This window comes from Aquila chrysaetos, chromosome Z, assembly GCF_900496995.4.
Source record: "Aquila chrysaetos chrysaetos chromosome Z, bAquChr1.4, whole genome shotgun sequence".
Taxonomy (NCBI): domain Eukaryota; kingdom Metazoa; phylum Chordata; class Aves; order Accipitriformes; family Accipitridae; genus Aquila; species Aquila chrysaetos.
The window spans coordinates 84855510-84879404 of NC_044030.1; the positions used below are offsets into that span (position 1 = coordinate 84855510).

The 23895-nt window shown below is 38.9% G+C and overlaps 1 protein-coding gene across 7 annotated transcripts in view; it reads right to left on the reverse strand.

The window, feature by feature from the left end:
• DYM (dymeclin) overlaps window positions 1-23895 on the reverse strand; it is a 221993-nt gene that overhangs the window by 129901 nt on the left and 68197 nt on the right. For all 7 annotated transcript variants that reach the window (XM_030004289.2, XM_030004292.1, XM_030004288.2 and 4 more), the window contains 2 exons: window positions 6737-6919; window positions 2297-2475 (listed from right to left, as the gene is read on the reverse strand). In XM_030004289.2, the coding sequence (XP_029860149.1) occupies window positions 2297-2475; window positions 6737-6919 (362 nt within the window). The remainder of the gene's footprint in view (window positions 1-2296; window positions 2476-6736; window positions 6920-23895) is intronic.

Consider the following 23895-nt stretch of genomic DNA (forward strand, 5'->3'; position numbering starts at 1 on the left):
TAGTGATGCTTCCTGGGCACCAAAACCAAGAAGAATTAAAATAGGGGAAAACACAACAGATGTGATGCAGCGAGTGCAGTGAAACAGGAACAACCTGCAAACCGCCTAAAAGTTTAAGATGAGCGCTCAGCTGACTGCTGATGTGATCTCTCATATACCACAGACCCTTATACTTCACCCAACTGCCTCCGTATGAAGAAGCCACTGACTTAAGCCATATTCCTCCAAAAAGTCATCCACCCTCATTCAAAGATATCCATAGAGAGCACTGTTTTGCCTCTGAATTAATTACCTTAACTGTTTTGCTCCCATATCTCTAAGTTGTGGGCTTCAACCTCCAGGCTTTAGTTCTTAGCACGTCTCTGCAAGAGGAGAGTCCTTTCTGTTCAAGGCTTTCCCCTTGCAAAGGCACGTACGCATCCTGATGCTTCTCAAGCTCTTTTCTGACCAACTGAGCTAGCTTTCTAAGCCTCTCACAGTTTTATTGTTAATTTTAAAGCAAAAAAAAAAATGTTTCTCTACACTCTCTCCATTTTTCAATAGCCTGTAAATATTTTATGAAGTATGGTAGTACACCACCAGAATAGCATGCAGCGTGTTAGCACCACTCTTGCAGTTGCCATATAGGGAAGGAAATAACCAACTCCATTACTCCTGCCCCTTCGTCTCGTTTACAAGCCCAAAACTGAATTAGCCTTTTTCACCGCAGGGTTGTAATTGGGACATCATGATTTCTTCGTCCAGTAACCCTCCCACCCCCAATCCTTTCTGTGTCTGGCTCAGCCTGTGTTACTAAGCAATTAAAAGTGCTCTTCTCAGTTGGCTGCGGCTCATCCTTACCTATTAGCCCGCTAAAAACAAGAGGATCGGACACAGATGTCAGTAATGTGTCAGTAGGGATCACAAAAAGCAACAGTATTAATGAAGTGCAAAATAAGAGCAGGCAGTTTCAAATGTTGGTATTAAAAAAATAAATCAAACAAGCTGTTGACTTTTCAGTGATGCTTTTCTCAATTTTCTCAGCTTTTCCCACAAAGTGTTTAATGTTGCTGATTATTTCTGTGATTCTGGGAAATTTTTTTTTTCTTTTTGAGGGGAAGGAAAGATAGGTGATAATATATGAAAATATCCCACATTGCAGAGCATCTGAGTACCTGCATCTGGATTTGTTTTGACACATGCATTTCATGCTTTTTCTGGAAGTTTTACAATATATCAGACATTATAATTATAAAACAATGCACACGCTTAACCTTTACTTCTCTAAAGGTAAATTGATATGGCCAGCAGCTGTGAAACATGTCATATCACATACTAACAGCCCAGAAAATTAAATATGACCATTTGTTCACAGAATTCACACAAAATGACTCAGCCCTCACCTAGATAATCTGCAGCAGACTACACAGGAGTTCAGTCTTGAATCAATTCAATATCAACCATCTCACCCAAGTTTGCAAAGAGTGGTGTCTATCATCTCTGATTTTAGCAATACATCTGCTAGAACTTGGACCGAGACCAAACTCATTCCATATCTGCCATCAAACAGGCAAGGGATCTAATTATCTGGCAAGATTTCAAATATTAAAATGGAAAGGGTTCTCTATTCCGTTACCAATTCCCCTAGACAGCCATTATCTTATTAAAGGAATGCTTTTTAATAAGTAAGATTTGTTAAAGTGGTTTGTGACATTACTAAACGTAGTGGGGAGCATAAGCTAATTTATAACCTACGAAAACCGTACCAGGTGTCTGTTATATTGGCCATTAACCACAATCCCATTTAAAGCAGTTAAAACGTCACTATAGTTGCATTTCTATAAAATCTGTCAGCTGCTCCTTGAGGAGTTTCAGCCTTGGGTCAACCCGGTAAGACATTTGGCATATTAGTCAAGTTACAGTTCATTTTGTTAACTATTATCCCTGTATGCACACAGTAAGCTTGTGTAACTTTTTGGCCTGAATATCTAAAAAAGAAAAAGAAAATAATGAATAGTACGATATCTGCTACCAGTTTCTTTACACTGTGCCCAGAGGTCAGCAGGGGCACTGAGAAAGACGGAATCAAAGACAGCCTCATAGCTTTAGCAGTACTATCTTCTACTGCAGTGACATGTTTAGCATCATATTCCTGAGATGACATAATAAAAACGAGTAAGTGAGCTAGAACTGGTGAATAAGTGAGTCAGAACCTACTGCCCCCACCGCAGAACAGGGTACACTGGCAGCTGGTGACACCCAAGCTTCCAGGACCACCCCTTTGTGATGACTGTAAGGCAAGCAGAACAATACTTACAAGATTTTCTATGTCCGTTCGTGCCAACACATACGTCCGTACATTGCCGTTTTGATGCAGAAGCATGTATAAAAGAAGAGTCGCTTGATCTGATTTCTGCTGCTCACACAAAGCTGTGTATAAACTGTTAAAATTAATCTGGAAAGCGTGTGGATTTGACGATGAAAAGGCAGTGCTATCTGAAATAAAGAAATAAAAAAAAACCGATCCTTAACAAATACATTTACCATCCAGCTATTTGCTAACTTTATACACTCTCTCAGTGAAATATTTCATACCGACACCACAGTAAGGAGGAAGCAAAAGTCATCCATGACTCTTACCACCAATGATCATAAACCTCAATAGGGTCTCAAGAAGCTTCAGTTGTGCCAAAAAGCTGAGGTGGTCCTCGCACATGAGCTCCAGTATGAGCCCTGTATCTGCACAAGACACTCATCTTTCTTTATAAAACTATTCTATTCTTCCAAATGGCTTCCACTGTCAGAAAGGAAGGCAAACCCAGGAGCTGCTGCTGCAAGGAGGGCAGCTACAGTGTCTTCTCTGTGACCGATGTACTGATGATTCATGTATTTCCAAACCCTGCACCCTAAACTTTCAGGTTCAGGTCACTGGCATCAAGGTGGAGGGTCTCCTATCCTTTTCTTGGCACAAAGGGCATATGCACATAGGTCAAGACTATCAGGATATTTTCAGGGAAACATAGTCGTGGTCAGGACTTTAAAGATGCGTGTGTGGTGGGGAGTGTAGTGGGTTAATTGAAGTGATTTAAAACACCACATCATATAGTCTAACATCCCTCAAAGTAACAACAGTTTGTTCATGTTCACGATACAATCCATGCCAGAGCTGGAAGTGAGAATAAAACAGATTTCTCTTCACAGAACCTTTTCACAAGAAGCTTTACCAGTTTCAACAAAAACGTCCATCAGCACAGATCTCCAACATCTAGGAATTTCCAGTGGAAATGGAAAAAGCAAGTGTGACAGTCGATGCACTCATAGTCATGTCAGAAAGCCAGACTCATGTCCTTATTTAGCCTCCTGATCTCCCCAGGTCAGAGATTTTTGCCTTTGCTTTCTTCACAGAAAAAAACCTTTGAGAGTGCAAAGTTTTGTTCCAGTGCAGAGCAGGTACATTTCTCAACTCTCAAAAAGCTTCACAGACATGTCTATAAAGTATTTTCCCGTCCAGCTCTGTTCAAAAACATCCAACTAACACATGCATCTTCTTTGATGATACGTGAAGTAGGACGAGCCTGCCTTTTTGGGCTGATTTATTTCAGCATCCTGGCAACTGAATACAAAGGCTATCTTTTCTGAGCACACAAACAAGCTATGCATATGGAAAAATTACAGCAATTTCATGGCAAGATGATATTCTGGGAACAATAGCAGTTTGGATACTCAAGTATATCAAAGGTCTGGACTTAAAAATTTCCGTATTACTACAAACAAGATGTCCAAAGTTGAAGAATTTAACTAAAATTCCCTAGTTCCCACAATAACAGACTACGGATTTCTGAATTGTTTATCGTTTATTAAAAACGCATTAAGTTAAGAAAGCTCTGCTGTATAAAACAGCATGACAACACGACTGCTACTCCTGCACAGCAATTTGTGGACAGAAGGGATTTTAAGGAGAGGAAGAAAAGACTCAGAAGAATAAAGGAAAAAAACAATGCAAATTTCAAAACCTGCGTTTTTACAAGACGTTTTACAGCCAACTGTATTACCATAGCTGGCATAATAGGCAGCAACTATTGCATTTCATCCAAATCTTCCTTTTTCCGTAAACCCTGAAAGATTTCTCAGATATTATAGATTGCATCACCACAGAAAACGGTGAGAACAGTGTCGTCACGCGCGTGCCCATGGGCAGCAACCGTGAGCCAACGCAAATTTGGCTCTTAAATGAATACTCCCATGGTTTCTTACCAAACTTTTCCATTCTTCTGGAGAAATCTCTATACTCGTAGGGACTGATCACACAAAGACTCCCTACACCCACTGAGATGTGGATGTCTCGCCTTCCCCTTTCTTTTTAGCCCGTATTCTTAGCAAAGTTTCTAAACAGCTTTCAGCATGGAAGAATGTGGTGGTAGTTCACTTATTTTGAACAACATTCCCACCCTCTTTGGAAGGAAAAAGTGCTTGGAAGACCTGCAGGAGCCCCACAGGAGCCCTGGCTCCCACCGGGTTTCTGGGGGCCCGGCGGAGACGGCGTGCCGGGGAGCCGCTGCTTCTCTTGGCCTGGGCGAGGGGTGACGGCTCCAGCCATTCAGCTGAACTCAGCGGGAGGCACTGGAGCAAACGCTTCTCCTTTCCGCAGGAGTCGGGAGGCACTGCCGCACACACAGAGGCGAGACGCAGCCCATCGGCGATGGAAACCCTGCCTCTCCCCGAAACGATGTACCAACAGGCAGAGGAGAGATCAAAACCTGGCTTTTCTGAACTACCGTTTCTGCCCCCCCACGGCCCCTTCAATCACTGTTCGTGATGATGGACCGATTGGTTTAAAACCGTCCTTCTTCAGGCGAGAATTTCTCTTTACTAGGGAAAATTTGGAAGCAGAGAGCAAAACCAGATCAATTCAACGTGCTCTATTAAGCAGCAACTTGACGCCACGGTTCATTAGCTGAGGAGCGTCCATTGACTTTCAAGCTTCACTTCTGTGAATGTTTAAACCGTTCCACTTATAACACTTCACTACCTGTTTTATTAAAGGATATTTAAAACTGGTAAAAAAAGAATCTAAACAGTATTAAAGAAACTTATCAGCAACAGCGGCATATCCCGTATTATTCTAGAAAACATTAAACTGACCAACAGAAAAATTAAACTAAAATAAAAATTCTAGACCATGTGGAATAATGAATACTACCCTGAATTTTATAAGTTTTGTCCCAATTATTTTATTAGAATATTACATTAGAATTATAGATTATTAGAATTGTAGAATATCATATTAGAAATCTATCCTGAATTTTATTGGTTTCATCCCAATTAAATTCTATAAATTACTTCAACAAAAAAAGCCAGTTTTCATTTTATAGTCTTATACTATAGATCACGATGACAGTAACCAGCCTTTCTTTTTCATATCATTCTCCTCTCACCAGCCCCTCAGAACGTTGACAGGAATCATATTTAAGCTCAGTTTTATGAATGCCGCTAGTGGAAATAAGTCTATGGGAAACAATACATCATTCTATAAACGTACACATCTAGAGAAAACACTGCTCTTCACGCCACTTTTGACATAGAATAAGTTCTTTAAAATTTTATAATGATACATGTATAATAGTTTTCAATGAAATACATTACTAGTTACTGATGACATGAAACAAAGTGGACCAAAATAAAACATTCATAGAAGTTTGCAGGTTAAAAAACAGAACGAAACACAAACTGTATCAAGAATTTGATCTCAATTGCCTGTACACAGTATCCAAGAAATCAAAGGGGCACATTAGGACTAAGAATTCTTCTTATGAGAACAACCCTCCATCCTCACAACCCAAAAAAATTTCCTAGGTAAAGGTGAATGAATTTAGAGCTCAGCCTGCTAAAAACTTAATGGTTAAAGGAATATAAAAACTCCCCCCGAAATAAAGTGACTAACTCGGAGATATTGATGTGGCTCCACAGGTTATCGTGCAGCACCTGAGCTGTGCTGAGTAGCTCTGTGCATGCTGTCAGCCTGCATAAAGCCAACGAAAGGTAAAACCCCATGGCTAAAATTTGAAGAGATTTGAGTGTATGGATAAAGCATACACGAAGAGAAGCACACTACCTGCAAGCTGAGCTATCTAGATAGTCCAAGCTGTGTTAGGGCATTACTGCGTCCCAAGCAAGACCCTCTGCAGCAGGGCACTGAGAGTCAGTACAGCATCGCACCTGCACTTACCTGATAGACAGACCGCAACCAGCCTTCTCAAAAACCAGGCAAGCACTGAAACAACTCTGAAACTTTCTGTACGTACAAGTCTCATGGAAGTGTTTACATTAACCAGTTTCTCCTCACATTTGCAGTACAAAAATACAGTTAGCAATTCAATTGCTTATCTTAGCTCTAAGGAACATGACTCCATAAACAGAGTTTCCCCAAGTGCTATAAAGTTTTAGGGGACTCCTGCAGACTCTTGAATAGCCGACCTACTTATAGGTCAGTTTTATTTATATTTTATGAAGTTATGAAGCTTTCTAAAATTTCTCAAGTCTGAAGGATAGAGTATCCTTCTCCCTCTGCCCCTTCCATTAAGTTCCAGCAGCCGAGGAACTCCACCTCAAAACTCCCAGCAGAAAATGTACTGTTACTGCTCCTCCACGGGCTGGCTGGAGGGGAAACAAATTTTGGAAAGAGAACCTCCAAGTAGTCACAGCAACTTAACACTTCATTTTCACCAGTTCATGCTTAGAAGTATGAACAGATACAAACCTTGTGTGTTCTTGAAGGACATAATAGCCTGCCTGTAGGGATTCGGCGTATCTGGAGCATCGGTCAGATTAGCCAAGACCAGCAGAAGCAGCAGACTCTGGTTAGCGAGAGGGGAGCACTGCTCCAGCTGTGGCGTTGCTTTACTCCCCACCCCACCTAGCGTGAAGACTGTCCACAGGCCAGCTAGAGAGAAAAGGCAAAAAAAAAAAAAAAAAAAAAAAAAAAAAAAATTATGTGTGTTCACTTTTTAATGAACAAAGCTCTTTTAGAGGAAAAGATAGCATCTGACACACAGGTAGAGAGAAGAGGGAAAAACAATTCACCTCTGTGCAATGAGATGAAAGGTCTGGCTACTTGATTTCTCAAAATGAAAATTTCAGGAGTAACACAGCAGTGGGCATGGAGTGGCAGGAATTAAAAGATTACTGGAAATTCAAGAAAATTAAGCCATAGGAATATACAAAAAGGAAATTAGGAGAGGTGAAACAAAAGCATATGTTTGAAGGGAAGAACCTTAAACACAGAGCAGATACCAGCTGAAGGATTTATGTAGCAATCCTGATAATGCTAACATATTAAGGGAGGAAAAAGAGCTTGTATGTTGCCTTTTTAATAAAACCAACTTGGTCCATCATGCAGCATTTTTCTCATGTATTCTATTTTTAATATAGTCAGCATATTTTAGGCAAAACACAGTAACAGAAACTAATACTGCTTAAACTAGAACCTCCATAGTGAAAGTCCTGTAGAGATCATCGTCATTGCTCATTATTGTGGGTAGACAACATAATAACAAATAATAAACTTCTTGGAAAAAAAAAAGACAAGATCAACAGCAATTTAAACTTAAATTTTAAAGTATTATTAAACTCAGCCTCCTATTTTTGCATTCCTACAGAAAATGAAACAACTTCAAAAAGCACTCCAGTTGGAAGTACTTACACCGCTCTGAAATTCCTTTTTAAGAGATTGTATATAAGATGTAAAGGTATGGAAGTACAAACTGTTTACAATAATTTGAAGTTAAAAATCTAGTTAAAAAGAAATAAAAGTCTGTAGTGACAAATCGCTATTGATACTGTCAAAAAACCAGACTGATTCAATCCTCTTGGGCAAGCAAGTTTTTGTTGCTGTCTCACAACTGCCTCAAAGATACACACGTAACAAAGCACCAAAACTTCATTCATTTTAGACCCGCAAAAATTTATTAGGTACAAAAATGTAAATAGCTCATCACTCCACACCAACTCTCAGTTCTTCGCTCGTGAACTACAACAAGAATGCATGTTAGCATAGCTCATCACTCCACACCAACTCTCAGTTCTTCGCTCGTGAACTACAACAAGAATGCATGTTAGCATATCCTCCCCTTTACCTAGGTGTGTATGTATGTGGTGCATATACAGCTCCAGTATTAAGGCATAAAGTTTAAAGCCACTATAAAGCACCTGAAGGCTGCTCATTAAAACTCTCATTATCATACCGTTTAAACTTTGATGTTTGAGCCTGAAATGCAGAGTCATTTTCATACTTAATCCTTACCGCATTAAAAAAATTAAGTCCAATACTAAACTACTGCATTTGAAATTCCTGTTCCTAATTACAGCAGTGTTGGTGAACCAAGTTGACCAACTACGTGCCCGAATAGCGATTAAAGGAGACTGGAAGGGAGAAGGAGCAGCAGGGGAGGATTAGAAGACTCCCCTCAGCCATCTCCAGCAGATCCATAAAGCCTTTTTCCTTGCCACCGCTCATGAGACTGCAAGGATAAAACTTGCCCTCCCCATGGCTATGGTGACACATGACAACTTCAGTGTCACTGGGCCTCTACCTTTATCACATCTGGGCTTCTGATACATTCCCAGGTGATAAGAAGCAGCCCCTCCCAATCACATTGGATTATATTTGTCCCCAAATGCCTGTTAAGCAGTTAATTTTTTTGAATGTATCTTGAAATTTTATGGCAGACACTGAGCGTTTCATCAAATTATTCATTTAATAAGTCAGTCTTGAATTACATGGCACAAAAATAAGAAATAATCTTAACTTTAAAAAGACCCTAAAGTTCTTATTTCCTTTTTTTATTAATGCCTAAATAAAAAATTAATTATAGCACAGTTTCTTAAAGAAAACAGAAAAAATAAGGAAGTTTAGTTTTCAGTCTTCTCTAGTCTGCAAGATTCTAGGTGCAAAGAATAAAAAAAAACCTGTAAGCCATTTGAACGCAAAACATAACTATAGTATAACCAATTAAAAGAATTTAAAGTACTCTTAGCCCTACAGAATTTCAAGTCAGCCAAAGAGTATTTTCTTCAAACGTAATTATATAGTCAGATTTTGTAATAAACCAACATTCCCTTCATCAACACAATTGCAAGGCAATTACTGCCATGTCAAGGGCAAAAGAACTAACGCCATTCAGTGTTAAGCAGCTTGAGGGAGTTCGTACAATAAAAAGCACTATAATTACAGCCTTCTTAACAAAAATTTCATGTTACATTAATAATCCTTTATCACCGTGTTTTTGATCCGCTGTCCTTAAATCACAACGAAGCCGAATAAAAATGCTGACCACAAAGTTAGCTTTTAAACTCACATGAGTTACCCAGATAGGTAACATGCAAAAAAATTATTTTTTAAAAAATTGAAATAACCATATATTTATCATCATGTGTTAAATGAATTCAAATTCGGCACATTTCCTTTTTTAAAGTTTAGTGTAGTTCTCATTTTTAATTTTCCACCACCCCACCCTTCTGTGGCTGGCATCTGCCATTACTACACCTTTCCTCAATAGTTAGGAAAAGAGGGATATGGCCAAAATACCGGCAAGTAAGTTGAATCTTCCACCAGGGAGAATGAGGTAATTATGTCCAAGAGAAATCTGCACAGTGATATATGACCCAAGTAACCTCCTGAAGTTCTGTCTCTTGTTGGCAAGTGTATTCCTCCAGAAAAGCAATCCCATGCTAATGGGTCCATAATATTCCTTTCAATTCCAAAATGCAAAGTCACATTAGGTGCTAAGTATTGGATGGTGCTCCCAACATACTCAAGTTAAGAGACATTTCTAAGGAAAATATTGTTTCTTATCATTAACAGCAGATTAAAGTGCTAAACAGATAAACAGCTTGGGAGGACAGAGAGACAAGCAGTCAGTGTTTCTAATTGTACTCTGTATGTTCACAATATTTTAGATATCACTTTGCTACACCTGGTTTTACATTTATGTATATTTCAAAATTATTAAGCTAAATTTAAGATTTTAACAAGCAAAACAAAAATAATTTATGCTGTAATGCCTTAGAAGCTCTCCTCACTATATTTTTTTTCATATCTGAGGTTACAGTTAACAGAAAACATATGAAGAATATACAATGATACAGAAGAAGTAGCCAGAATCACATTTCAGATTCTGCTTCTTCAGAACATCACAGAAAAAACAGAATGAAAGGAAGAAAATCCCATGTTTAAAATTCCTGTTTAAGCCAACAGGATAGCCATAGGTAGCTCTAATTGTAGTAGTGCTGCCTGGCATAATTAAAAGCATGGAATAAAATCTGCCTAGACACTTTAACATATAGTGCTTGGATTTCTTTCACATTTAAATTTCACTTTAAATTTCATTTACTCCTATTCTCTTGTCATTTTAGTATATATCCCAAGGGAAATGCAAATTACAGAAGTTTTCTTAAAGCTTTCTATATCTCTGGGCAGCGGCAAAGATGAGCCACAATTCTCAAAACTATACCACTGAACTGTGAAAAGGATGAAGGGGGCAGATTGCCTGCAATAGCATCACAACCCAAAGTGCTTTGGAAGCTACAAACTCTGAAAAAGCTCTACATTACCAAATACTACCTTTTGGGTGCTAATTGTAAGTGATGGAGTTAATAATCCATAAGCCTAAAACAGTATCCTCAACTGTGTAGGTATTTGGATCGCTCGATTCCACCCACAGAATTTACTGTTTTCTGCAAAATACCTGTAATCTACTTTTAATTGCAATTCTTTAATATAACTTTATTTCTTGATGCAATTCCACATGGAACTACATTCTTAGAATTTTTGTCAATTAGCAAAATATTAAAATTTTGCCGATTATTTCTGGCAAATGCACAGATACTTTGAGAAAGAACAGACTGCTGTAACCTTTAAAACAAAATGGGCCGATCCATTTTTTTCCTTCTCTTCCCCAAAACTACCCATCACAACTTTTTTTCCCTATTCATACAATTCTATGTAAGGCACAGCAAGAAAAGCAGGTCTTGCTTAAGAGCAAGGTATCTTTTTTTGCAATAGAGAATCTGAGGTCTTCTGTAAGATGGCTAGAAACACTGCCCATAGCCATGAAAACAAACCCGGGATTTTAATCTAGTTTGACAGTCTGTGGAACAACACTTAATGGCAAAATGAAGTTATGACACATTCATCTAAAAAGAACTTTCTTTCACCAGACTGTTATTTAACGTAAACACAATTCTGCAGAAATCCCAGCCTAACGCTCCGGTCTCCGTTACACAACAAGGAGATACAAATAAGGTTCATGTTTGTACCTACTTGGAGAAGAGTTTAAATGCACTTATAGTTTCATGTGACGAAGCAAAATTTTAAGAGCTTGATTTTAAAGACATTTTAAAACCAAAAGACAGGTAGGAGCGCAGAGGGTACTTTAAAATTTTACTCTTTATAAACCATTGAAATTTATAGCCAACTGAACTTCTAGCATGCATACCATTATTTCAAGTTAGTGTATCAACAAACTGTGAGCTATAATTGACTTGTGAGCTTTCTTGGGATATTTATTAAACTAGTTGTAATTCTTCCACAAAACACGTGTTATTTTCCAACCTTCAGTGTAAAGGCTTGGAAGATAAACCCTCTGAGCTCTCTCCCGAGAAAGAGCATTAAATTAATGCAGAGGAAATTGGTGTTACTTATTTCAAAGTATCTTTCTGGGAAAAGGAGATTTATTTTTTTTTTTTAAATTTAATAGCAGTTGCAAAATGCAATCATATTAATAACTGAACTTCATCAAGTTTTCCTTTGAATGGCCTATCCTTCATTAAGTTTAAACACAGGCATGAAATTTCAATTAATGCTGGCATAGCCTTTTTGAGTATGCTCATTTCTCTCCTCACTGGGCCTTGGTAACAGAGCAGATCCTTTCCTCATTCCCCCCTACACACAACCTGAGTGCTATCATACCTCATTAGCATCCTGCCAATGAGTTTTATTGCTTTTGAAACTATTTTGCAGAGTGAACCGGACTGAGGTGCACCCCCGGGCTGCTTTTGACATTGAAAAGGAAGTAGTAAGAGTTTTGGTAGACATGAAGATCTTCAAAAGATCTTCTTGATCTCTTCCTGTCATTTTAACATTTCCAAAACGGCAGTCCTGCTCCCTTGTTGCAAAAATGGAACGAACACAAGTAGAAGAGGCTAGAGGAATAGGTAAAAAAAAGAGTTAAATATCAGAAAGAAAACCCAACCACAAAAAAACCACCAAACAGAACAGATCTAACTTAAGTTTCAGTAATCTGTTCAAATCAAGTCCTAGCTCCACACCCCGCTTTCCTATTTATGAAACTTTCAGTGTCCAGAAGATTGTTCAATGCTACAACATATAAGACAGCAGTAAATATAGATTATGAAGAATTAAAGCAAAAGTGATTTTCATTGCATCTAATTGATACCATCATGTACTTCCTCCACCAAAACCAGCGAATAACGTATTATTCAAAAACATTACAATTACTATTTCATTCTTATTACATTCAAGCAGCAGCTTTGGGAACTTGAGGGTTGGGGTTTTTGTTTTTTTTTTTTTTAATGCTTATTATGTGTGTCACATTTCTTAAGTCAATTCAATGGTTCTCACATTGTGGTCTGATGAACACTTTCTGGTGGCCCATGGAGAGCTGGCAGTTCATGTTGTGCTGGCTCTTGTCCTTGTTTCCAGCTGCTACATTGTGTTAGAAGAAAGCTAAAAATACATAAATACTTTCCTACGATTACTTTTCCATGTAAGCAATTTCTCAAGTTGCCACGGGGATGTTATGTGATAATGAATGGGAGAGGAAAAAGCGATCCATGGAATCGTAAGCAGGAGAGGCTGGATCAGTGAGGCAACTGCTACAGCAAGATGCAGTTCACATAATGTCTCAAGTCAAAGTCATTTTACACTTTATAAGCACACCCTTAACATCTCAGATATTTATTTAAGCAACTTAAAATTGCTAATTGTGAGGAACACCGGGTGTACTTGCTTAAAAGACTATAAAAACAACTACTACATTAATTTTAGGGAAGTCCCATTGCAAGTTTTTGGAAGATGCATTACAGCAAGAAACTAGCAAAGTGAAGCACAGGAAACACGGCATAATTTTTATGTGGTCAATGAACTTGCATGTTAAGTATTCCATCCTCAAGCAACATTAAACTCATAAGGAGCATAAACACACTGATGCATACACAAACTACGACCTCTGACTGAAAAAGTGAATCCGATTACGATGTAGATTTTTTTGGTAGGGAAATTACAAAACTCAGAAGCATAAAAATGGCTATCCTAAATATTGCAGTAACTTTTTGTTTGCAGTAACTTTTTAACTGCAGTAACTTTTTCAGCTAACACAAGTTCTTATAAATGACAGATTTTTGCAATGTTATATCTGACATGGCAATACAAATGACAAAAGTAACAATTTTTAAATTTTCAGCAATATTTTTCATGCTCTCCATTGTCTGGCATTAGACTGACAGAATTAACCCAAGCTAGCTTGAGACATAGAAGGAAAGAAGTTTTAAAAACAACTATAAATGAACAGTTTGAGTGACAGAAAGTCTAGCAAAATAAATTCACATTTTAAATACTGGTAGGCTAGCTGGTTTCTAAGTCATCAGCAGGATGCAGCAAGAATTCACGCGTGGGAGAGCCTAAATTTAAAAGCTTGTGTGCAGTGCTGTAAGCATTTTGAGAGAACAGCTATGTACCAGTCCATCTTGACTCTACCTACTGTTTGGAATATAGGAACAGTAAAGGATGTATATCAGGGTAAATGCGTGATCAGTTGAAACAGTGTATCTAGGCTTAAAATCCTATCAAGCTACCACTCAGTCCTTGGTGCAAAGTGCTGCGCAAGGTCAAAGTCACACATCTCAACAATTTACACAGTGGAGTGCCATGGGCTTTATTTCAGGTGATTTATTATATTTCGGGTGCTTTATTATTATTATTATACTTTATTTTCAGTATTTAATTCCTAAATACTACAGAAAAGTGACTGCAATGTTATAAGAAAGATTAACAGCATGTTTTAGATGACTACTTTAAATTTAAAAAAAATAATTGTAGAAGACATGTTTTAAAAACAAGTTATTTTCTTTTCATCAAATCAGTGCAACAGAACCACTAAGACTCTCTCATTGAAGTATATGACCGAGTAAGACATATTTGTTTGTGGTTTTTCACACCTAATAATACTATTCTAAAGGAGACAAGTATTTCATCCTACTTGCCAAGAATAGCAGAAGGTAATCATTTCTGTGAAGCCAAGCACTGCAACACAAATTCTGCTGCCTGCCGCACTCCGGATCACAGTCTCTCCATGAATAGCCCAGAACGTGTGTGTGTATCTATATTTTTAAAATACACCCCAGGCACCTGATCTTTGTCTGTCCCCATTGCTCCCGGCAATACTGCAGCAGCACAGGAAAGCTGCAGGGAACGGTTGAGCTATAGGAGCCACCGGAAAAAAGACAGCCCAGCAAAACTCCAAATAAACTCTCCGAAAGCCACAGCACTGAGAAGCACCAACGTGTCCGAGGAGGCCGGGGCCGTGATGTCATTAACACATTCTGGAAGCAGTTTTTCAGGAAATGAATCATGGAAGCAAGTGAAATGTGAAGACGTATTAGGTAACTGTGTTCATCCCCTACCCATGCAACAGTGTTCCCTCCAGTACATTTTGTTATTCTATCCAGTCTAATTTTAAGGGACTAGTAATGGAGCTTGAACCACATCCTTTGGGAAGAGTGTTCCATAATCTAATAAACCTCAATGTTAAGATTTTTTTTCCCTAATATTCAGCTTAAGCATTACTTTGTTCAACTTCATCTACTTATTCCTATAAGTGGTTCTATGTAATACCATAAAACATTTCTTCCCCAGTTCAGTGTTTACAGCCTTTAAATAAAAGGCACAGTCATGTCTCCTTTGTTGCCTAGCCAAATTATATACACAGATTTTTCTTTCCTTTCTTTGAAAGTCTTTTCCACTTTGCTTCCTGCGATTAATCCCAGCTCCAACACTTTGCACAACCTCTCAAACGTCACTGCACTGAAAAAAGATTACAAATACTAAACTGCAGAGATTTAATATAACAAGCATATTCCTCAATTCACCGCAAAAATCGCGTTTATTTCATTGGAAACTATTTATCCTCTTTTTTTATCACTAGATCTCAGGAGTTCTTACTGTGACATCTAAAATGATGTAGGCTTTTTTTTCAGGGCAGGAGGCCCATCTATGCCATTAGATTGCCAAACTCTTTTTCTTCTTGTTGTTCTGAACTTCAAAATAAGGAGAAGATCACCTTCTCCCAAGAGCTTGAAGCTCAGTTGCAGACCTCCATTCCCATCAAAGCTTTTGACACCACGGCTGTATCAGAAATGCATAAAGACACCCCCAAAAAATTATTTCATCTGAAAAACTACAGAAACATTTAAGTCAACACCTTTAAACTGTCTCAATGAAGTTATACATTTAACATTTCCAGATGGGTCTGCTTCTCTTACTTGCATACAGATGCTGAAGAACGGGATAGCTTTGTTAGCTGGAAAGCTCTGAAGACATTTGTGATACCTGTAACATGAATCTGAGCAGTAGACATACCTGGTGACAGACACCTTGAAGAATTAAGTAAAGCAAATTACATACCACATTCCTGAATCAAAAGGCTATAAAGTTGCCAAATAAAGCTGGAAATAACTCTTAATAAACCATTAATTCACTTCAAGAAATATGTTCAGAAAAAATATAGAAAGGGAACATCTTAAACAAGGAAGGAAATCTTCACATTTTTATTAGCTCCACTCCTGGCCCGTTGCTGGAAACACTTATTTCAATTCCTCTGGACACAGGCAATACAATTTCTGAGATGGAATAATATTTCTGCTGTGCATTTGAAGACTGTCCAGTATAACTGAAGCTGCAAATGTGACCACAGTATAAAAAGAAAGGTTTTATGGTATTATATAAGAACACAATACCACAGGATTATGACTATTTCAAACCTGGGAAACTACGTGCAAGCTAGAAGAGGGTGAGACACAGGAAAACGTATGAGAAATGTGGGAAAAACTGCAAATCCACCCAGTGTTGGATTCAATTTTACAACAACTGTCTGATTCAACCAGCTATCAGCCTTGGAACAGCAAACCTCAAGCCAACAACAAACTCACATAGCAAGACATTAAAAAGGAGTTGTTGGGTTTGGGGGGCTTTTTTGGGTTGGGGGTTTTCTGGTGGGGTTTTTGGGGGGGGAGGGTGGGGGTGGTGATGGTTGGTTTTTAGTCTTCTTTTTTGTTGTTTTTTTTTTTTTATTTCCGGGGAGGGGGTTAAATAGAAAACTCCTCTGGCTTTTGCCCAGGGCACTGTCCTGGTACTTTATTGTTGTGATCAGAATGGGAGGGAGCACGGCAAGTGTGTATAAACCCACTGACAGCGGGATTTTCAGTAACATTTTTTGTCAACGCAATCAGACAAAATTGGGGACAGAAACAAACATGGAAACCTGTTCAAAAAATATCTTGGTAAAGTGAGAGCAAAATTTATTTGCAGCACTGATTTTGACAACAAAACGATCAAACTAGTCCACTGAAGGAAAACACGACGAGGACCAAACTGAGGGCTCAAAAAAACCAGATGAAGAGGATGGAAAAGACAGAGAAGTTTTAAAAGTTCAGTAGAAAGGAAGAAATAATTTTTCAGAGCATAAGGTTGCAGAATGCTGCAGGCTGGAAGGGACCTCAGGAGGTCTTTGGCCCAACCTCCTGCTCCAAGCAGGGGCAGCTGCGGGGTCACACCAGCTGAGTCTTGGAAACTTCCAAGGATGGAGATGGCACAACCTCCCTGGGCAGCCTGCTCCACTGCTCGACCGTCCTCATGGTCCTCACGCATAAATATTTCCATAGGATTCCAGAATCTCTTATTTTCTTTTTAAACTAAGTCTTCATTTATAAAAAAGAAAAAAAATTCCCTTTCTAATCCTACACATTTAACACAGGATTAATGGAGAAGGAAGACAAGCAACAAAAAAGTTTTCACAAGTACAAAATAAATTTTTCAAGAAGAAAAATGATATGCAATGACATCAATATCTGATCTTACAATTTCACATTCATTCCTCCCTGTACCCTCAAGAGATTTAAAGTCAGGTGCACAGGATTGTTGGGGAAATGATTTTAAGATGCACACACGCTCAAAGAGGAGGTATTTTGAATGAATTAAAGAATACATTTAAACCTAGTGCTGGCACATGCAAACATTTAAAACAAATGAAATACTAGCTCTACTTACCAATATCAAAGTTACTTTTACTAATACAAAACCAGCAAGTCAGACACTTGTCAGCTGTATTTGCCAGTCATTATTTCTTTTGCAATGAAGTCGCTAGGTACTTCTCGGCAATCTGAGCTACACCTACCTCTGCGCAAGGCATTGTAACACGCATAAAGGGAAAGAATGCACCTCTTTTAAGCGTTTATAATAGAGAAGGAAAAACATAAACCTGAAAGAAAAGCATGGAGTACAAAACAGATTAAGAAGGTAATTACATTTAGTATACTATATAATAGTTAAGAATGATTAAGGAAGGTATAGTGTAATCCATCAAGGTGAATTTATCATACTGGGCTAGCTATAAACAGCTTGAATATTTTGACAAAGACAGTAGTCAGAGTAATGTGTGATTCTTCTTGGAAAAAAATCCACCACAATCACACTCAAGCTACCCCAGACAATAATGCCTACGCAGCCACGTCAACGGTGGGCAGAGACACGATTTACTAGGAGAAGCGATCAGTGTTGTAAGTTTGGAGATGGCATAACGGTAAGACAGTATTCTGAATTTAACAAAACGCTGGAAGATTAAAAGTGAGAAGTCTTTCAAGGGTCGGGTGTCCAAAGGTGCTCCATATACCACATGCAGACATTTCCAGGAGAAACTATCTCCCATTTCGGCACTGCAGAAGAGGTCTTAGATCTTCAAGTAACGATCTTGGTAGAACATAGTGTATGAACCATAAGAACAACTGGAGCTGCTGACTGCCAAACATTTCTGGAAGTCTGATTGCTATTTACTGGAGAGTTGCAGCCAAAAGTTTTTAAATAGCTCCTAGCATACTGCAGAATACTCTCTGGATTTATCCCGATAACCTTGTCCTCAAATTATTTTTGGTTTACTGTGCACTCAGAGAATTGCAAGTATTTGTTATCACAAATTTATGCACACCTTGATTAACCTCCATTTCAGAGAGAGGGAAGAGAAACCTTTGAAAGCCCACTTAACAGAACAGGGCTGCCAGCATGAATTCCTCTCCATAGCAAAAAGGCCAAATATTACTTTAACGGTTTTTTATGTAGATACATATATAAACCCCAAAACGTATCTATTTTATATAATTGTAACATTTATTTATATAAATTATAACATATCATCTATTTATATAAATTATCAAATATATTATATCAGCTATAAATATATAAATAAGATAGAATCATGAGGTACTCATCATTTATAAATACACATTTGTAACGCATACATTAAGTGCAAATTTTCTCCCAGTACAAGGGCTTCTCCTACAGACAATTTGCTGGTATTCCATGCAGACAGGCTCTGCTGCACTTCAAACACTATGTAAGACCTAACATAAAAATGTGGTGTTCAGATACTGAAAACAAGCGGTAATGAAAGTTTGCAACACTTTCTCATTCTTCTCCTACTGCAATGTCAATCTGTTCCAATCATGAACCGCAAGATACACAAGTGACACCTTGGTCGACAATTTCAGGCAACTGCAAAAATCATGGTTGTCCAAGCTGTGCCTCAGTTCCCTCTTCTTGCTTATGCAGATGATACCAAAACACTAACTCACAGGAATCCCTATTTTCTATGCCTTAGATTATCCTACCATAAATGCACTCAAATTTTCCTTTTTACCACCCATCTTTATTTCTTGGATTCCAGTATTATTTTTAAATAGTGCTAATCAGGGTACCTATACTAATGCTTTTGAAGCAGTACCCTCAGAAGAACTTTATCCCTGCACAGAGGGGGAAGGGGAAAGAAGAAATTCCAACTGCCATTGACAGAAGTGACCTGTAATGTTGCTAGACAGACCAAGGCATCCAACAATTGACATTTCCAGAGCACTTAGAATTTTGTATCACTTAGCAAGTTTAACACACTGCTCCTGTTGACTTGTTGTGACTACAGGCACTCAATTCAAAATGAACCTGTTTCCAAAGTGAGACATGAGAACATGAGGCACATGAGCAAGTGGCTCCTGGGAAAGATCTCCCTCTAAAGTGATCTGTCTAATGTCCTAAAAAAAAAAAAAAAAACCAAAACAAAAAAACCACAAAGAGGCAAGGGACAACTGTTTCTGGACTCAGTTGCCTAAAACACAAGATAATTTTCATCTTTCTGTTCCCTTACTTGTTGAACAGCTCAGTTTCCATGGCAAGTAACACAACAAGACATATCCCAATTCCATGACAAGACATATCCCTTGTTGAAGGACTTCAGAGCTCATTCTTGCCACCACTCGAGAGGCCAAATCCAGACTTATGTTCAAGCCCAGTATTCAGGAAACCACAAGGGTCAGCTTTACCATGGCAAAACTCAGCATCTCTCTATCTGTGTTTAACAAGGCAAGAACTAAGCAATTGCAATGGAGCAGGATGAGGTAAGGGATGAATTCACTGCCTGAATCACAACCGGACTGATTAGCAGACCTGCTGGACCTGGCTCTGCAAGGATGCACCTCTGGGACCTCCTGGTCCCAGTTTTCATTATTCCCTCCATCCCATCATTGAATTACATCTTGACAGCTAAATCTCAGCATCTTCCCCAGCCTCTTCATGCCCTTCCTTCTACTGAAATAAATGCCTGCTTGCTGCTTTCCCCAGCCTGCTGCACATATGCCAGATAAAGATCCCAATCTCCTGTTTCTTGCCCCAAACAAAATTAAGCAGGAATAGCTAACAGAGCAAAGTCATCACAGATATGCTGCTTCCCTGCTAGGCCTAAGTTTCACTCCTCCAAACTTGTGAAGCACCTGAGCACGAGTACCTGCAGCAGTTCCAACCTGCTTCTCTACCAGAGCCTTCACGAGAGCATTTAAAAGCAACTAAATAAAACTCCAAATACAAGTACAGTTGGAAAACTCAGTGCTCTGGCTGCCACCCTTATTTCTGAGAAGATTTGCTCACGCTCCTTGGACCCCGCCACCTCTCCTTGATGCACACATGCAATGGGCATGTTGTTTTTTAATCCACCCCAGCCTGTCCCTATTTTTGCTCTAAGCTGTAATATTTTGTAATGCAGTGAGATAACTTCCTCCTCTACACTACCTGCTCTACCAAGGAAGAGAAAGTCCCCGAGTGTTAATTCTCTTCCTTGAAACCTGGTCCACCAGCAACTGGATGAAGCAACTGCAGGGAAAGTCCCCCTCCGCATCCTGGAACAGGCTCTCAGACTTCACGAGGGGTGCCGCATCCCAAAGCCCCACTGGCACGACACTCTGCGGAACACACTTCATGAAAACTCAACATTCAGACAATTTTGCTGCCAGTTTTTCAACAAGTTTCTGCTCAACGTATGCAAACAGCAAGTTTCAGGACCTTGTAACTTGGCCAGATTTAGTAAACTTTAAGGATTGCAAATGGCACATCTTTGTTCACTGTTTCACTCCCCTAAGCCCCCCTTCCCAAATCTCAAGAGCCTGTTCCAAGGCATGAAGGCTCTAAAACTCCTCAATAAAACAGATGTAAGAATTCAGCATTGGTTAAGTAACATTTTTCCTTAACCTCATTCTCAGAAACAGAAGAACTGTTTTCAATTAAAGCAGTACCACAAAAAAAAAAAAAAAAAAAAAAAAAAAAAAATCAGCCTAAGGAAGATACTCGGGATGAAAAGTTTCATCATGAACTGCAGTTTGAAAAAAATTATGACCAATTGAAAATTGGATTTCACTACAGAAAGTGCTGTATAAGCTTATCTACAGGCATCAATACCAGCTCCAGCCACATGAACATTATTAAAATGGTACTTATAATGATAAAGCATTGAGAAAAATGGCAGGCCTGAAGAATGAAGTCCTATCCCTAGAACAAGTGTACCACAGGCAAACCAGGGCAAAATTTTTCATTGCCTTGACTAGCAGAAAATGCCGCCTCAGCTGAAAGAATCCGGTCTCCCTGCTCACTCTTCAGAGCAGGACATAAATTACTGCCAATGTTGATGAGCTGTTTTATGTTAGCACCTGCCCTTTGGCCTCGGTCTCTGAACTGAAATCAGCTCCAGAGGCATCAGATAGTAACAAGTTTTTGTCACCAGACACCACGGTTGGATTCAAACCAACAAAATGGAGCTGCAATACACGATATCCTATCTGAAGTCCCCTTATGCATCTAATACCTATTAAGTTGCTTGTCTTTTGGGTAGATGGCCAGCATGGAGGGAATGGTGTTGGAAAAGGTTTTGGTGTGTCAAATGTGCTGACTACAAAAATACAACACTATGGGGAGAGAAAAAGGCTGACTAAGTATTACTAACTCTGCCTGTATATACACACTTTTTTATAAAGAGATATTTTTTCCAACAAAAATTGATAGTTAACATTGAAATTATATAGAAACATGTGCTAACACTCATCAACTTTACTATTAAAGACTAAAATTACATATAACGTATTAAGAAAGTTTTGGTTCCAAATACTGATTTGCCAGTTGTTATTAACCTACCTTATGGCATGAATTACATCAAGATTTGCATTTATCCCAATATGAGAAGTTACATTTAGAGGCACTTTATTTTGTCTCTAGCATGCATGTTCAGTTCCAAAATGTTTCATCTTCAGTACCCAAAAATGTTTTACCACAGGGCAAGGGATTCCTTTAGGCTCTTCCTGTTCATAAGGATTTTGCAATAGTGCCAAGCCATAAAGAGTAAAGCGTTTGCTCTCTGGGAAGACAGTTAGGAAATATGGAGAACTACCCATGAATGCCTTCTCTGCTATCACCCACAATAGGTCTAAGCCCGTGATTGAAAAAGAGAAGTTAATACAGCTTCTTAATATAACCTACAGTGTAACTCTCATTCTACACAAGAATAACCCAAGTGTTAAAAATGCCGATTTGAGCAGCAGGACTGCCCTCGAGGGTGACAGCCAGCCCAACTGCCTCCAGGGCTACTACGCTCGCCTTTGAAAAGTTTCTCAGATTTTCATGGAGCAAACTCTTCTGCTGAAACTATTTGGCAAGCCCTAGCTAACCAAGCAAGCCCTGTGTCGTATACAAGCTTTGTAGGCCTTCAGCATCAGCAGCTGCCACTTCTGCAGAGTAATCCTTTTTAGGCTACCTGCTTTTAAGTAGTTAATTGGAATATTGTAATATTTTTTGTGAAAATATTTCCGTATCCCCAACATTGACTCAAGACTTGCACGACCATTACTCAGCTAACTTTATGCAAAAATCACAAATGCTGCCAAAGCTGTTTGGTACATATGCTGTCTCGCAAGCCACAGCATGAGACCCCTGCCCAGGGCTGGCACCGGCGAGGCTGGCCCACGGCTCCGAGCTGCCTTGGAGCCTGGGCACGACGGCATCCCGACGGCCCGGACACTCAGCCGAGCTCCCCTTCCCGCTATTCTCCTGCTCGGCCGCTCTCTTACCTCCCATCGTCACCCTTAGTGAGGTTGGTTGATGATACTGTCGCTTTGAACACACAGTTTCAGGCTCCACGAACTTAAATAGTTGTCTACTAAAATATTCAATGGTATTTGTATCTATCAAAATTACCGTTGATCTAATAGTGTTTCACATTAATTACCCTACTATGCAGGTTCTTCAGGAATACTGACGACACGCTTCCTCAAAAGGGGAAAAATAGATATCGACTACCTATGTCCTAAAGTCCACTTAGCAAAACAAGGAATTATAATTAGCAAGACAAAACAGGAGAGAGACACGTATATGCTGTATATACATTTTAGAAAATCATCTGAAATTGTTAGTTAAGTGTGAATCTTACACAAGTTATCACATGCAAACAGCATGTTTTATTAACCTTGAAGCAAGGCCTAGCTGTTAAATCATGAGGATAAAGATCAGGACACTGGAATTTTGTTCCTAGTTGTAATGTCAACTCATTGTATAATTTTAGTCAAGCTGCAAGCATGTTATTTCCTCTATTTTCCCTATCTGTAAAAATGAGAATTTTCTACTTAATAAAGGCATTTACTTCTTGATGCCCTTGGCCTGAACGTGCCCTGTTTGGTCTGGTTAAGGCACTGGACAATATCCATCTATCTCCCCCAAGATCCCAGCTCAGCAAGGTACTTGAGCACAAGAACAATTTCACTGGTTTTACCAAAACTACTCTCATAATTACAGTTTCCCATGGAGGTAAGGAATGAAATAATATTTCTGGAAACAATCCTTAGCTTTGTAAGCGATTCCTGAATCTGGACCAAAGAACAATTACCAATGAGTACTAAACTACCCAGCTTCCCGATTACTGCTTCGGGAAATAAAAACAATGCTGGGCTGGTGCAAGTCAGGGACAGGACCGACGGCTGCAGCAAGAAATCCCGAGCTAATGTCCTAATTGCCTAAGACATCTCTGACTCATTGAAGAGAGTCAGAATAGATTATATATACATTGGAATAGATTATGTGTGTGTGTGTGTGTGTGTGTGTATGCACATGTATATATACCTACAATTATATAAATATGTAGGTACCATGTATAAATATATAGAAAGACAGATCATCTATTGACAGACATTCTGAAAATGCCAATTGCTGAGAAAAGCAGTTCCATAAATATAAGCTATTGAGGTTCAATTCAGACATCAGCTGTGAGTTACATG